Consider the following 14,420-nt stretch of genomic DNA (forward strand, 5'->3'; position numbering starts at 1 on the left):
ATTATACTGTATTTGCACATTTTGCATCTTGCACGTCTTCGTCCTGTCTCGTCTACAATATCCTGACAATAACTTGAACCTGGTATTCAATACCTACTGCACTATCCATTTTGTATTGTTTCTGTCCTGTCTTTGTTTATTGTACAGTTATTGTACAGTTAACATTATAGTATTTCATAGTATTGTATAGTTAGTAATTAGTACCATTTTATCCCTTAATTTTACCGAAATTTAGCACATTATTTATTTGTAATTCCTAGTTTTAAATCTCTTGGAGATATGTTTTTTATATTCTTATAATCACACCAAGGGGTTCTTGGGTGAAGCAGCATTTCCGTACGCTGTAAACTGTTGTATTGACAATAAAGCTCTTGTTCAGTTTAGACCATATACCTCCTTTCCAGTCAGAAGCTGAACATGCTATTAGCCATTTAAAGCCCAAACCATGAAATGATTGCTGGAAAATTCTATTTTTTAAAATGGAGTGTTTATTAAACCTTTTGGCAATTTGTTGGTTAAAAATTTATTCTGCAATTTATTTGTGTTTTTTAGGGGGAAAAAAACACACTGATCATGTAAAAGTCAAAAAAAGTCATGTCATGACACACTTGGCGTTAAGAGGTTAGTAGCTGGAGAACTGAGTTAGCAGAAAGGGTTACTTTTGTTATGTGTTTCTATTCTCGCATCATTTTTTAAATGAGGTGTCTTCATAGAGTTTCTATTGTTTAAAGTACGAACGACCCATTTTCCCTTCACTGGAACATAAAGTCTTGGCTTTCCCTTTGTGAGGAGTTCTCCTTAACCAGATGTGTGTCTACATGGTTCGAACGTGTGAGTATGATGGTGATCCTGTTGAACTGCGTTACCCTGGGAATGTACCAGCCCTGTGAGAACATCGACTGCTCCTCAGACCGATGCCAGATACTGCAGGTACAGCACAAACGTGCATGAAATCCACCCCTAGCTTGTAGCAACATCCCATATAGTCTCAAAGGAACTGCATGTGTGCTCTTAACAGTGCCTTGTGTGTGTGTGTGCTGTTTTGTTTTTATGCAATCATTTCATATGAATTCTACTTCCTATGGACACATGAACATGTGATTGATCCCATAGACGTCTGTTAAGTAAAGCAATACAGACTCTTTTCTTTTGCTGCTTGGAGACGAGTTGTGCTTAGATGCATAGTCTCTCTCATGAGGTCCATTCTGAGCCAGGAAAATCCCTCTGATAACATAAATATTCCCTTTAAAGTGTTGTATGAGCTAGCAGGTGTTGAGGGACCTCTTTAAAGGGTCCTAAAAGTCAAAGGGACCAGTTAGACTGGTTTATGTTCTATATATTTGATTAGAATCTCTACATTCACGGTCATATTGCAGAAAAGAAGATAGAAACACACACTGATACATCCAAACTCAGCTTTATCCCAACCTTACCTCATTTGCCCATCATGTTCTTCTTCCCCCCATGCTGGGCACTGTAACTGCTTGCACTGACTCACTGCTAGCTTGCGGTCTTTATGCTGCAGCGAGCATGACTCTGTCATGTATGGCACCTCTGCAGCTTCACTTATCATTTGGCAGGACACTGAATCTCTTCTCACTTATGTCAAAGGTGGCTCGAGTGGGTATAACATCTGTGCTAGAGCCCGGCACATATGCCTTCCGTCTGCCGGGGCAAAGAGCTTTCTGAATCACACGCAATACACATGAGGCACTGCACACATCATATAGCATAGCAGCAAACGTAGACGCACACAGTAGATTGATTCAAGTGTCTGTGGGGGGGTGGGGGGGTTGTTGAGTTGGATTTAATAGAATTTCTCCTCCAAGTATCTATAGACCCTATTCAGTATGAGCATGGATTTAGTGGGCTACAGCCCCACGGTCAATACGCTGCTCTCAGAAAATCTACTGTTCAATAACATGATCTCCATGCTGGCTCAGCAGCGAAATCTATAAGCTCTAACAAATGTGGGCTGAGAGACCTTTGGAGGCTTAGGAGGCCACTAGCAGACATTGTTGGATGATGGATGAGTGCAAGTCCATTGTTGTGCAAAAGTCTTGAGCTACCCCTCCTCTCTTTGGAATTTGCTTCCAAGGAGCAGAGCTTCTTCTGGTTTGAGGTAATAATTCTCCAGGTTTTCTGAAGTGTTTCAAAGTTTTTATTGTACCTGACCATTTCCAGAGAAATGTGTTTTGTTTGTTAGCCCACTGACCGATGAATTGTTCAAGGTTAAAGAGTTGAATAAGGTTCATTTATAAATGGTGTCATCTTTGCATCATTCTCCTCTTTAGCACATCCATTGCTCAGAACTGTTAATAAAACTATATGGGATTTTTTTTAAACAATTCTAACAGTGTCTCAGATTGACAGTGCTCTCCAGTTGGTGGGTCCCAAACTTTGGTTTCTTGTGAAATATCTCCGTATCTAATTCACAGTTTTCCATGATATTGGCCTATTTTCGTAAAGCTTCTTACTCACTCTAAGGCTACGTCCACACGTACATGGGCATTTTTGAAAACGCAGATTTTTCTATTCGTTTGGGCCTTTCATCCACACGTAAACGGCGTTATCGATCACTGAAAATGGAGATTGCCAGGGTGGAGATTTTCGAAAGGTTTTGCGTTCAAGTGTGGACGAGGAAAATGGGGATTTACTCACGCAGCATCAAAGTCGTCTTCACTCAGGATAGAGACAAAATACTGTTGCTGTTAATCTGACTATCTGCAGTTTTTACACACTTACATTACACACGCAGTTACTGTCCCTCCATTTAGAAAGACAGAGGTGTGACATAGCGAACTTCTACACTGGGGGTTCGGGGAGGGGAATGAAAAAATAAAGTCAGATGTTTTAGAGAGTTGCAGAAATGTCACGAGACATAAGTGCTTTTCACCATTTGCTAAAGTCTCCCTTGGGTTAGCAAACGTTACCGAAGGTAGCACCTCATCCATCTTTCCAGCAAAGGTCAAGGTTGGAAAGTCTGACCACTCCTCCTCATTAGTAAGCTGGTCTGGCATACCTGCACTAAATAGGATGCATGTTTTCAGCAGCAAACAAGTCAGGAAACAAAGATCCACCTTAATGGTTCAGATTTGGATCACGTCGCTTGCAGTACGTCGCTCTGAAAATCAAATTACAGGCAACACCAAGCGTGTCAGTTTGTCTCTAATCCCCCAGTATGAACAGAAAGAAGCTCCAGCTAATCGAGGCTTTTTGCACACAACAGCAGTTGCATCCATCGACGAGCTGAATTCTTGGATTTGTTTAAGTGTGTTTTTCTTTTTTTTTATTAGATGCTTGATAAAAGCTATGTGAGGTGTGAGGATTTCGATGTGAGGCTTACCTCTGATTACTGCGCAGAATAATTGTTTTCCATTACTTCACCTTTTAAAGAAACCTGTTGATTTGAGCTTGACCGCATTTGGATGATGTCATGGAAGAAGCGTCTTTGCTGCCATCAGTTTGCTTTTCACACACAACATCATCAAAAGTCTTACTGTGTACAGACAAACAGTCTCATTCATCAGGAAATCTGTTAAATTTGTGCTTGTACATTAGGCATGTTACATTTAAAGGAAATATGTATAATGGATCTTTAGAGCTGTTGCTAAAGCAAACCAAAATACAACAAAATTCATTGATATTGAGTTTTACTGCCTGTTATGGTAAAAGTCATGGACCTGGAACCAATTAATGGAGGATTGTAGAAGAAGTGATAAATCATTTAGCACAAAATGAATAGATGAGTTTATTCAATTGTAGACATAAAGCCTAAAAGGTCCTACGGCCACTCAGAGGATCTAAAAACTGTGTTTATAATTTGTGTCAAAATAAATCTAGTTGGAATCTTAACTTCAATTTTTCTACATGTAGTGTTGATGTACTGTATTTTCCACACTATGAGGCGCACTTAAGATCCTTAAATTTTCTCAAAAAACGACAGTGCGCCTTATGTATGAATTCTGGTTTCTTACTGACCTCGAACTGATTTTATGTGGTACACGGCGCTCAAACATCTGTCAAAAAATGTTTTAGTACGACTTTGGTGAGCAAGAAGCTGCACCGCTTGATGGATTGTGAGAGTATTACAGCTACTGTAGTCAGGAGGCTCGCGGAGTGATCTGGGTCCAAAACTCCGTCTGCTTCAGGTCTCAAAGTCAAACGAACACTGCGGCATCACTGAGATAAAAACTGCCTAAATTCTTTCATCTTTAATAAAATGATCAGCGCTGCTGCTTCACCAGGTGTAACAAATAAGTTTAACATCCAGGCATCCATGAAAACAGAATTTATTAAATTTAACTGAGTTAGAAGTTAGCAGGAAGTTAGCTCGCTAGTTTCCACCTAAACATGATATAGCATGTTCTGACTGAGAGATTTCTGAAAAAATTAAAATGTACAGCTCTGCTATCACTTCCAACATAAATGAAGACAGAAAACTAAACAGGCATTTGCCAAGCGGTTTTATTTATTTATTCATGCATATGTGTGTGTGTGTGTGTGTGTGTGTGTGTGTGTGTGTGTGTGTGTACATTTGCATCTGCTTGTCTATGAGATGCAAGGCCTTTTCACAGACATGCATTATTTATTTAATGTAATCAGTTTTTCAGTGGTAAACCTGTAAAGAAATGACGATTCTCCTGGTCACCGTTTCCATGAAACTTAAAAAACAAGCAAAAAAAAAAAAAAAATTGTTCAAACGATGATTAAAGTCAGTTAGTTTCACTTTTGCGCGCTAAATTTAACCGACGTCTCTCTCTGTGATCTTTTTGTTTCCATCCCAACAATGATTCATCGTTCCTGCTGCCAAAAGCAGCCAGAAATGACATTTTTCCTTATGTTTTCCCTTATTAACACCTCGTATCTCTGTTTCTTTTCTGTCAGGCATTCGATGCGTTCATCTACATCTTCTTTGCTATGGAGATGGTTGTAAAAATGATCGCTCTGGGGATCTTTGGTCGACGCTGTTACCTTGGGGACACGTGGAACAGGCTGGATTTCTTTATCGTCATGGCAGGGTGAGGACCTTCTGTTCCATTTATCTGACTCCTCTTTCCACATCAGGAGACTCAAACGGGTGTGAGCGCTGAAGGGTTTTCTCCCAAACACATGTCCTGACAGCTATAACATCAACAACAAAAACAAATAAATAAAATGTAAAAAAATAATAAAGGGAAAATATGAACTCATGCATTGTGGGTCAGTGTAATGCTAATTAAATACACCCAAAGGGCTACACTTAAACATTAGCTGATTCTTTTTCAGTAATTTCTTCACTGTTCCTCTTCGGTCTGCTAATATAACTTGTAAATGTTTCATTCCACATTTAAACTGGAGCTCTCACACAGAGAGTGTTTGAATTATTCGAAAGTTCAAATATTTAATTATGATCAATTCTGTTTCGCTTCTGTTTAAAGGCCAGGTTCCAAATCCCTTTTTGGCTCATCCTTTTTTGTCTTCCTCTACAATTCACAATCCACTGTGCTGCGATGCGTAGCCAATCAAGTCGGTGTTACAAATGTAACATGGCAGTGGGTATTAACGTGTGGATAGTAACTGGCTCTCACTTGGGATGTGACTGGCAGTAACACAGCGATGATGCGATTCAGCTGAGCTAATCATCTCAATGGAACTTATTGAATGAGCTGAAATTACCCAGCCACAAATTCTGTTTGTGTCAGGGTTACTGATGTCTCGAAGGGATACCTTTAAATGGTAAAAAAAAAAGGTATGAAATATTTTTCTTTGGACAAAGTCAGCCATTAAATGTGTGTGTGGTTTTTTGTTAACTCTACTGAGCTTTTGTGCAACTAAGGGATTACCGACTGCTGATGCTAATCCTAACCCACCCCAGTGTACCAAGTATAATTTTGTTCACTTGTCTCATTAGTAGTGATTTCCCACTCTCTGCAGCTTAGTTAAATCCCTTGTTATGACCATCTATAATGTTTCTCTTTTAATCGCAGTGAATTGCTCAGTTTCTTGGAGCACTGGTGGTAGAGGTGGGCCGGTCGATCCAGTAGTATTGATACCAACACTGATATTGGTATCGGATCAATACTAACGTGACAGGATCGATACTTTGTGTCTGTCCTCTAAGTTCATGATGTACTGCACCCTGATGAACCTTTTTGCACATTTCAGTAACAGAAGTTGACCCAAAGTGCTTTAAAGACAGGAACATTTATATTTTACATCTCCAAAAAAACCCAGTTTAAAATATACATGAGAAGCTGAAAAGTTTTGTTTGTGATTGTGTTCAGAATTTGCAAATTGATGATGATGAATCATGAATGACACATTGTTCTCTCCTACATAAGCTGCCTTTACAGGTTAAAAAGGTTGGTATTTCTATTGGCAATACAGGCTCTGTAGTTACTTGGTAACAGATTTATACCAAAATTTGCAGTGTCGCACAGCACTAGTAGGTTGTGGTTGGGGGCGTTTTGTTTTGTTTTTCTAATTATTTAATGTCTTTTTATTAATATGATCTGACTGAAATGCCAATTTTAGAATAGAAGTTTGCATTTGAAAGGACATGACAAGGTCACTGCTTGTCTGAAAGTTACAGTTTGTAATGTTAACATTGTCGCCTCTTTCAAAAATATTAAGGATGTTTTTAAAATCTGGTTCATTTAGTTAATTTGGTCTAGAACTGTGGACGGGCTGTTGCATTTTACCTCTGGTCTGCTTCACACCAAACATTTAAGTTTGGTTATTATTTTCACCTATTAAAGGGTAATGAACAGTTTTTAAACACAAGGCAAATAGCTGATTTGCTAGTCAGTGCTGTCGTATCATGAACAGAGTCAGAGCACATGGTGCAACAGCAGGAAATATAATGTTGCTGTACTTTACCTTTTATGGTTTTAGAATTTAGCCACAAAGAGCTCATAATGTCTACACTGCAAGTGCAGCTCATATTTAGAGAACAATGGTTGACGGAGACCAAATAGTGACATCTGTTGTTAAAGACGGATACGATAATGGCCAAAATGAAAATTATGATTATTTTGGACATTAGTGAGATCATGATTATTTATCTCAGTTATTGGCAGATTTGGTGAATTGTGCGTAAACATGACACTGCTTTGTTGTGCAAATCTTTGCACCAAAATAAAATCAGCCCTGCTTTTTCACCTAAAGTCGGTGAAACTCATACAATAAAAATAAAAATAAAGGCAAATACAAAAACTGTACCAAGATTTTACTCAAAATTAATTTTCTGCATTACTTTCACTTTCTACATTATCTACTCCTGTTAATTAAAACATCTCTCCACACAGAAGGCCTGATCACCTGGTCTCTTAGAAGCAAAATATAAAATCTCTCTCTTTTCCCCTCTTTGTCATGTTGTATACAGCACAGCTATTGGAAAAGTAATTGCTTGAGGGGATAATATGGCTTTTGTCCAGTGACTATTTTTCCTGAAGCCTTTGCTACTGAGAGTATTTAGTGCATACTTATCTTTGGCCATTATGTTGGTGATTTCAGTACATCTTTGTGAGATGGATCAATATGCGGACGTGCCACACGGGCTCGCATTTGTGGAGTTCTGTGCTGATGTTGGGTGATTCCTGTTAGCAGCCATTGCATTGGTTTTCTTGGACTTGTGTTTGTAGTGTGCTTTCAGGTGGTAGGATAGCTCCAAACAATGAACGGTATTCTGAAGGACAAGCTCTTCACCTTCAGCCATATCTGTATCTGTCTTTTAATTTAGCATTAGTAGGACAGACTACAGCAACAAACATGGTGCATAGTGCAGGTAACAGCTGTGATTGGCACATATAGTGCATGCACATTGTCAGGCAGCAACTTAGTAACCAACTTGATGTGATGAAGCATGCATTGTCACTATTGGTCTACTGCATTAATTTAATCATGGGAAGCCAAAATTTGATTAATTATGCAGATCTTTTTTTAGATATATAAAATGATATCTGCTTATCTCCTGACACATTCAGACATAATGGTTTCTAAGTGACTGATGCTGTGAAGCACTTTGATAAAGAAACAGTCCTTGTATTAATATGTGTGTGTGTAAATGAAGCATGTAGTAGAAAACCCTTTGAGTGCTCAGTCAGTTTACCATTTAATAACACGCTCAGATTTAATAGCTGTTACGCTATTCCATTTATGCTAAGCTCACATCAGCTCTTGCACCTAAAGTTCCTATTGAGCAAAGCAAGATCCTCGTTTTCAGTTCAGCAGTTATAAGGCTCCGGCTCACATTTGACTTTATCAGTTCAAGTTACCATCAGTTAATTATGGGTTTGCTTACATTATTTCAGACAGTACAAAGTTATACATTTGTTTCTGTATACACAGAAAGACAAGTAGCAGTTTTTTTTTTTTACTGCATCTTTTCATCTGCTCTGATTAAGGCAGCCAATAGTGTTTTATTACATCAAAAGCTGGTGGCCGGGCTACGAAAACATACTATTACAAAATTGAGAAAAATCAAAACTCGGACAACATCAAAGCAACCAAGCAAACAAGGAAATTACATAACACAAAATCCAGTTGAGAGAATATTTACAAGGACAACTTCAAAGTTTCATAAAAATACAAATCAGTAACCTTCGGTATGTTATTAAGGTTAATTCACAACCAAAAAGAGGAGAAATGTGTCCTGGCCTATAATGCAGCTATCCAAAGGAAAGAACAGCTGTTCCTGAGTAACAGGAGATTACAGCGGTAAATACAGAGTTTACCCAGCATGGCTTAGTATTTAAAAAAATACATTAAAATAAAACTAGGCCAGGAAACTATACTAAAAATCGATAAATACTGGACATTTTATCACAAAAAGGAAACAAAAAACACGACATAAGCTGGAGTGCCACGCTATCACTTAGCACGTAAGAATTAAAGTAATTAACATGGTTTGAAGCAATTAAGTTGTATCCTATTATTTTTATGTTCTCAGGATTTGTAAATATACCATTAGTTTGCTGCATACTGCCTCCATGATCATTCCCATTCAAAAACAGAAACAGGTTTTCTGGTGACACCTGTGTAAAAACATCTTGCATCCACAAACCTTAAGCTTTTGACAGATGCCTTAAGGATGGAGAATGTCCAAACATCAAAACTAGATTTGACATCCTTGTTGCTGACCAACAAAAACACATCTGGGTGACCAATGTTTTTAGGGAGTGGAATGAATAGAAACACAACACTCACAGTGCTGAAATATGTTAAAATCAATGACTTTGTAGACATTGACAGATTGTATTAACATTAGTCTGTGTTCTTGTTCCAAAAACCAAGAACTTAGCGTTCATACTAACCGGTTAAATTAGCTGGAACCGTGCCGTTGTCTGTAAGTTAGGGCCACTGCGTTTAGAGGCTGGAAATCAGCAACGGAGCTCTGAAACATCTGCTTACTGCTGAATTTCACTGTGTAATCCACAAAGAGCAGCAGTTCACAACCTGTACTGGAGCTCGCATTAGAAATGATTGTGAGTTGTGATTCTTTTCTCCACGATTAGTCGTAGGGATTCCCCAACTGCAGAGTCTAATCCTAACCCTCTACAATGTAGGTATAGACTTGTACTTCAATGAGTACTTTTTAGTTTCTTACTAAGAATACATTTCATAGCCTGTACTTTTTAACATTTACTTGAGTAAAGACACTGCATTAGGACTTCAACTTTTAGTTGAGTATTTCAAACACAGGTATCTTCTACTTAAATGAAGCCACATCATTTCCTCAAAGATTAATAAAGTAGCATTCTGATTCTGATAAAGAATGTCTGTATTTTTGGCACCACTGGCCACAGAACATTGAAGTATGCTTAATTACACTTACCTGTCCACAGGGTGGTACATTCTAAATTACAGTATTCACACGCTACCAATGCTATATAATTAAGGATGCAGACTCCAAACTCTAAAAGACCTCACTTCAGTAGATCCAGTCACTAAATAGGAAGTTTTCACAAAGGTATATAGCAGCTAGGTGCCCCTAACAGCTGCACGTGATTAAGTGTGATCAGAAATCTTGGCACTTTGCTGATCTGAAGCATTCAGGCCTCACAATGGACCTGGTGCCGAATGTGACGAAACAGCAAACAAACAACAAACTGTTTGAAAAAAAAAAGGAAGAATCAAGGTTCCTGTGACCCAGTCAAAGTACAAATCTCAACTGGACTAAAATGATTTGGTGGGACCTTAAGAGATCTGCGAATAAATGAATGGCCGCCAGTGGGCCATAATTCTTGCATAACGATGTGAGAGACTTATAAAGTCTTACAGGGAAGGATTATTTCAACTTATTGCTGAGAAAGTGCTTCTACAAGTTACTGAATCATGGGCTGTACTTAGTTTTTCCCAGGACCGCATGGAGTCCTGTTAAAAGTTTCTGTTTCACATCACTTTTGTAAAATGGGTTCCATCAGTTTGTCAGCTCCATTATGAGTAACTGTACCTGTTAGTCATACTTTGACAAGCTTCTCAAAATGTTACAATGAGTACAGACCAGCTTGAAAAAAATAGTTCACGTTTAAAACTAAATAACCTGTACCTATACCCATTGCCTTTCTTATATTTTTGTGTTTCTGTGGGTCCCAAATTATTTTTTGTGTGACCGTCTTTATTTTTTAATAGTCTTTCTCAAAAAATTAATAATCCAAGGAGCAAATAATCCAAAATACAAAAGATTTGTACAAAACAACAAAAAAGTTGATTCGCTTTGTGTTGGAATCCATGCTTATATCGTTGAAAGTTACTAATACTAATGCATGCCAGTCTTCCTACTTACTTAATGTACTTTAGTTACACTATTATAGGAATTGTAAGTATTTTTTTTTTTTTACAAATAATTGAAGATATCATGCTCACTAATACTTTAAATTGCTAAATTCAGTCAAATTACAGCTTTCTGCCATAAAGTTTCCTTTTGTTGCTTTTTAATTTCCTCTGCATTCATCCTCTCCTTTTTTGATTTTCACTTTCAGAGAATGGGGCCAATTTTTCATTCACTTTCACTGAAATAGTTTCTCCAGATTTTCCAGCTTTACAGTCACTGGCCCCGAGGCTACAGAAGATTCTACTTCCACCATCGAGCTTCCTTTTAATATTTGATCTAGTCCTTTTTTCCTCAAATCCAAAAAAATCAGCACACATGTCTTTCCTTATCATCATTTCTTTGCATCAGCCCGCAATGTTCATGCATGCATGGTATGGAAGAGATACTGCCATCATCACCAATTACTCCCTAGTCGTGCGTCCACCACATGCAGCGTGCTTAGCAACAAGGAGGAGGGGGGGCGTGATAAAACGTTGCACCCCTGGGAACTAGTTTACTGCAAACAAAAACAGTAGGCGAGCTGCAGGGAAGGGATTAGGAGCAGTGTGAGGCTCACACCAGGCTCAGCTTAGCTTGCCTGTAGAGCTGAACCCTGCACACAGTTAGTGAGGGAATATTGTTCGAACTGCATGTTTTTGTGTGTTGACTGCTCTTGGATTTGGTAGATGCCAAAATTAGTCCAAAAGTTGCCTTTTTATAAACTCTCTTTAATAACCCCTTGCTCCAACTACATGCCTCCATTAGTGATGTGAAAGGCTGCAGACAATCATCTTGTGTAAAAGATGTATTTTTATGAGGAAATGTTCTGTACATTGATATGAAGCTAAAGAATAAGCTCCTCAAACACAAAATAGACTCTTAAAAGTGTCTAAAGTTAAGCTTGCAAACCTTTCTTCACTTGTAAAAACCAGTTGGGAGGCTTTGAAAGGGAAGTTGATAATAGATTGATTTGTGCACATGCATGCAGTGATGCCTCTTCTTTCACTCCTACTATGCCACATTTAAAACCTATTACTGTATATAATAGTGCTGAATACAGTGAAGTTTATGAAGCTAGCGTTAGTCATTTTTCCATTCATCCATATTCTTTGAGGCCTGTGGCAGAGCTGAAGTGGTGATGGAAGTCTGCGTATTAAGAGCACTGTATTTTATTTTTCAGTCTATCTGCTGAGAGACAGGAGAAGAAAATTAGCCAGTAGCGAAATCTGGCACATTGTGTTTATTCTGATTAGGCTTGCTGATTAGAGGAATGGTTTATTTGAAGAGTTTTAGTCAGGATAGTGCAGAAATAGTACTGGTGAAGGTTATGATGTCGTGGCCTGATAGATTTGTGGGAGTGGGAGTCTTTTTCACACATAAACGTTAGTCATGGATTATCTAATACATGCTTCCCTTAGGCAGTAGTTTTCATTTTTATTGCTATGCAGATGAAACCTAAATTTATCTCTGAAACCAGATAAAATAAATCAATTGCCATCATGGAGATTTTTGTTCTCTGCTGTTAAATTCTGAGTTTATTGGAGTTTATTTGGCACTTTTTCTTCTTCATGTATGCTGTATAGTGTTTTAAGTTATTTGTTCCAGTTTTATAGTTCATACCTGACAAGTTTTGTTGTTCAGTGTCCTTGTTTCTTGTTCTTGCTACCTGTGTAATGTGAGTTTAGTGTTTCTATTTTGATCCCTTGTGTTGTAGTCTAGCTTTCCCAGCATCCTTTTGTGTTTTGTCAAGTCCCCAACTCTGTCAGTTACTTGCATTTGGTTATCTTTTTCCATCTTTTTTGTCTTGTGTTTGGTTTCAATTCCTTTAAAAGTTCATTTATTAGTTTCGGCTCCATCTTTCCACTCTAGTGTGTCATCTATACCTAATTACTTTCTATATCTATTTAAAGCCTCAAGTCGTCTTTGTTCCTTGTTGAGTTGTACTGTGTTCTCGCTTTGCTCATATCAAGTGTGGTTCCCTGCATTGTTTTTACTCAAATCTCAGATCTTAAGTGTGGTGATAAAACATAGCTTGGCTCTTGGTGGCAGTAATAAAATTTCTTCCAATGAGTGACGCTGATCCTAATTCGTTGCAACGCTGCATTATTCCATTTGCCTAAAGCAGAGTGGACAGTGAGCGTTTGAGAGCATAAAAGAAATACACACTAAAGCAAATGAATGCATTAGCATTATACAAGGTTGTCTTTTCCTGTCTTTACTGACTTAATGGCATCTGTCTCGTGTCTATTGTTCAGCATTAAAGCTTTTTTTCACCCACATGAGGAATGTGTTTGTCTGTAGAAAACTGAAGCTGGGTACACACCTCACAAATGTCAGACTGATTATGATTGTGATTTGAGTGTATTGACTGATTCGGCTGAGCTTGATTGGGTCCTTTCCAGGTTTAGTTGATGTTAGCAGTTGACAGGTTAAGGAATAGCCCTCATTAATCAAGCTGGAGTTTCTAACCAAAATTGTTTAGATTTCTGCTTTAAATGTAACTGGATTACTAAAGCTGTAATTTTCTCCATCGCGGCCCATGTAAGAGAGGTGAAGTGTATGCTTCAGTGTGTGTGTATCCTTCTGCGATAATGTGTTTTTAGGGAATAATGTTAGAGAGGTTATCGGTGAACGCAGGCTGAGCTTTGTACCTCCTCTCTCAGGATACATTTAGTCTCTCAGCCCCATGTCTTCTATCTGTCTCCAGCAGTCAGCCAAGGAAGCATGACAGGAGGTAAAAACATGCTGTGTTTTGAGGATACGACAAGGGAAAAAGAAGAGATATCAAAGCTAAATGTCAGGGTTCATAAATTTACACATTTTACACTTTAAAAGCATTTCTTTAAAACCCATCAGAGGAATGACAACCAGGAATTTACATTATGTTTCTCAGGCTCTTGCAGGTTTTCTTGACTGTTGTTCCAAACTTAGTTGAAATGCTCCTGTCAAGTCATCAGTTTGCTAATTGCTTAGTAGTGTGACTGTTGCTCAAGCTACAGATGTTTGCATGATTATCTCCTGATGTAAAAAGCTGCACACTTTCACTTGCTAAGACATTAGCCCCAGACGTTTTAATGAGCCTATGTTCCAACTGACTGCCAAACTGCTTAGAGTTTGTCTGGTCTTTAAGGTAGAACTGGAAGATTAGTTTCTATAACTTTATGTGGTCTGATGCTTCATGGCTGAGTTGTGGTGGTTCCTTGCCAATAACACCACTAACAGTTAATGGTGGAATATCTAACAGGGAAGAATTTTCACAACCTGAGTTGCATCCTAATATATTACCAGTCAAATTCGGTAGACACTTTCCTGGCACGGTGCATGGCTATGTGCTTGATTTTATGCAGTTATGCAATTGGACGAAAACACCTAAATTCAAAGATTAGGAAGTGTGGCCAAACCGAGCTGAATGAGCTTGTGAGGCCCCAAGGCTGGATTTTATGTTTCCTACCTGTTGCAGTTTAGAGACGTCTCATAACCACCATACTGTGAAAGCAATCTGTGCAACATAGCTATTTCATATGGTCAATAAAATGTATAATGTCTGTCTAACTTAATAACACTAAAATAACACTTACATCTAGACAACATATTTGCTGTTGTTTATATGGTTTAGTGGTTGGTT

At 38.2% G+C, this 14,420-nt stretch overlaps 1 protein-coding gene across 3 annotated transcripts in view; it reads left to right on the plus strand.

Moving 5' to 3' along the window:
• Positions 1-14,420, plus strand: part of LOC146386086 (voltage-dependent T-type calcium channel subunit alpha-1I-like) — a 262,563-nt gene that overhangs the window by 106,347 nt on the left and 141,796 nt on the right. For 2 of the 3 annotated variants that reach the window (XM_084932109.1, XM_084932110.1), the window contains exons 1-2: positions 824-930; positions 4,888-5,021. In XM_084932109.1, coding sequence (XP_084788235.1) covers positions 838-930; positions 4,888-5,021 — 227 coding nt within the window. In that variant the 5' untranslated portion in view covers positions 824-837. Of the gene's footprint in view, positions 1-818; positions 931-4,887; positions 5,022-14,420 lie in introns of those variants that run through there. The other variant, XM_084932111.1, reaches the window with a different exon arrangement.

The sequence above is a fragment of the Perissodus microlepis genome, chromosome 6 (assembly GCF_051167445.1).
Source record: "Perissodus microlepis isolate ML-2025 ecotype Zambia chromosome 6, ASM5116744v1, whole genome shotgun sequence".
Classification (NCBI taxonomy): domain Eukaryota; kingdom Metazoa; phylum Chordata; class Actinopteri; order Cichliformes; family Cichlidae; genus Perissodus; species Perissodus microlepis.